The 371-nt window shown below is 50.9% G+C and overlaps 1 protein-coding gene across 1 annotated transcript in view; it reads right to left on the bottom strand.

Moving 5' to 3' along the window:
• Positions 1 to 371, bottom strand: part of DSPP (dentin sialophosphoprotein) — a 5,743-nt gene that overhangs the window by 932 nt on the left and 4,440 nt on the right. Inside the window, 2 exon segments of the mRNA XM_059394451.1 lie at positions 1 to 2; positions 4 to 371. The exon segment at positions 1 to 2 is cut by the window's left edge and continues 932 nt beyond it; the exon segment at positions 4 to 371 is cut by the window's right edge and continues 10 nt beyond it. Coding sequence (XP_059250434.1) covers positions 1 to 2; positions 4 to 371 — 370 coding nt within the window.

Below are 371 nucleotides of genomic sequence, written 5' to 3'. Positions count from 1 at the left end.
TTGTCACTGCTATTGCTGCTATCGCTGCTGTCACTGCTATCACTGCTGTCACTGCTATCGCTGCTGTTGCTGCTGTCACTACTGTCACTGCTGTCACTGCTGTCACTGCTATCGTTACTTTCACTGCTGTCACTGCTATCACTACTGTCACTGCTGTCACTGCTGTCACTACTGTCACTGCTGTCGCTGCTGTCACTGCTGTCACTGCTATCACTACTGTCACTGCTGTCACTACTGTCACTGCTGTCGCTACTGTCACTGCTGTCACTGCTGTCGCTACTTTCACTGCTGTCACTGCTATCGCTACTGTCACTGCTGTCACTGCTATCACTACTGTCACTGCTGTCACTGCTGTCACTACTGTCACTGCT

Source organism: Mustela nigripes, chromosome 1 (genome assembly GCF_022355385.1).
Source record: "Mustela nigripes isolate SB6536 chromosome 1, MUSNIG.SB6536, whole genome shotgun sequence".
Classification (NCBI taxonomy): Eukaryota; Metazoa; Chordata; class Mammalia; order Carnivora; family Mustelidae; genus Mustela; species Mustela nigripes.
Note: the sequence above shows the minus strand (reverse complement) of the source record. Positions and strands in the feature narration are given on the sequence as shown.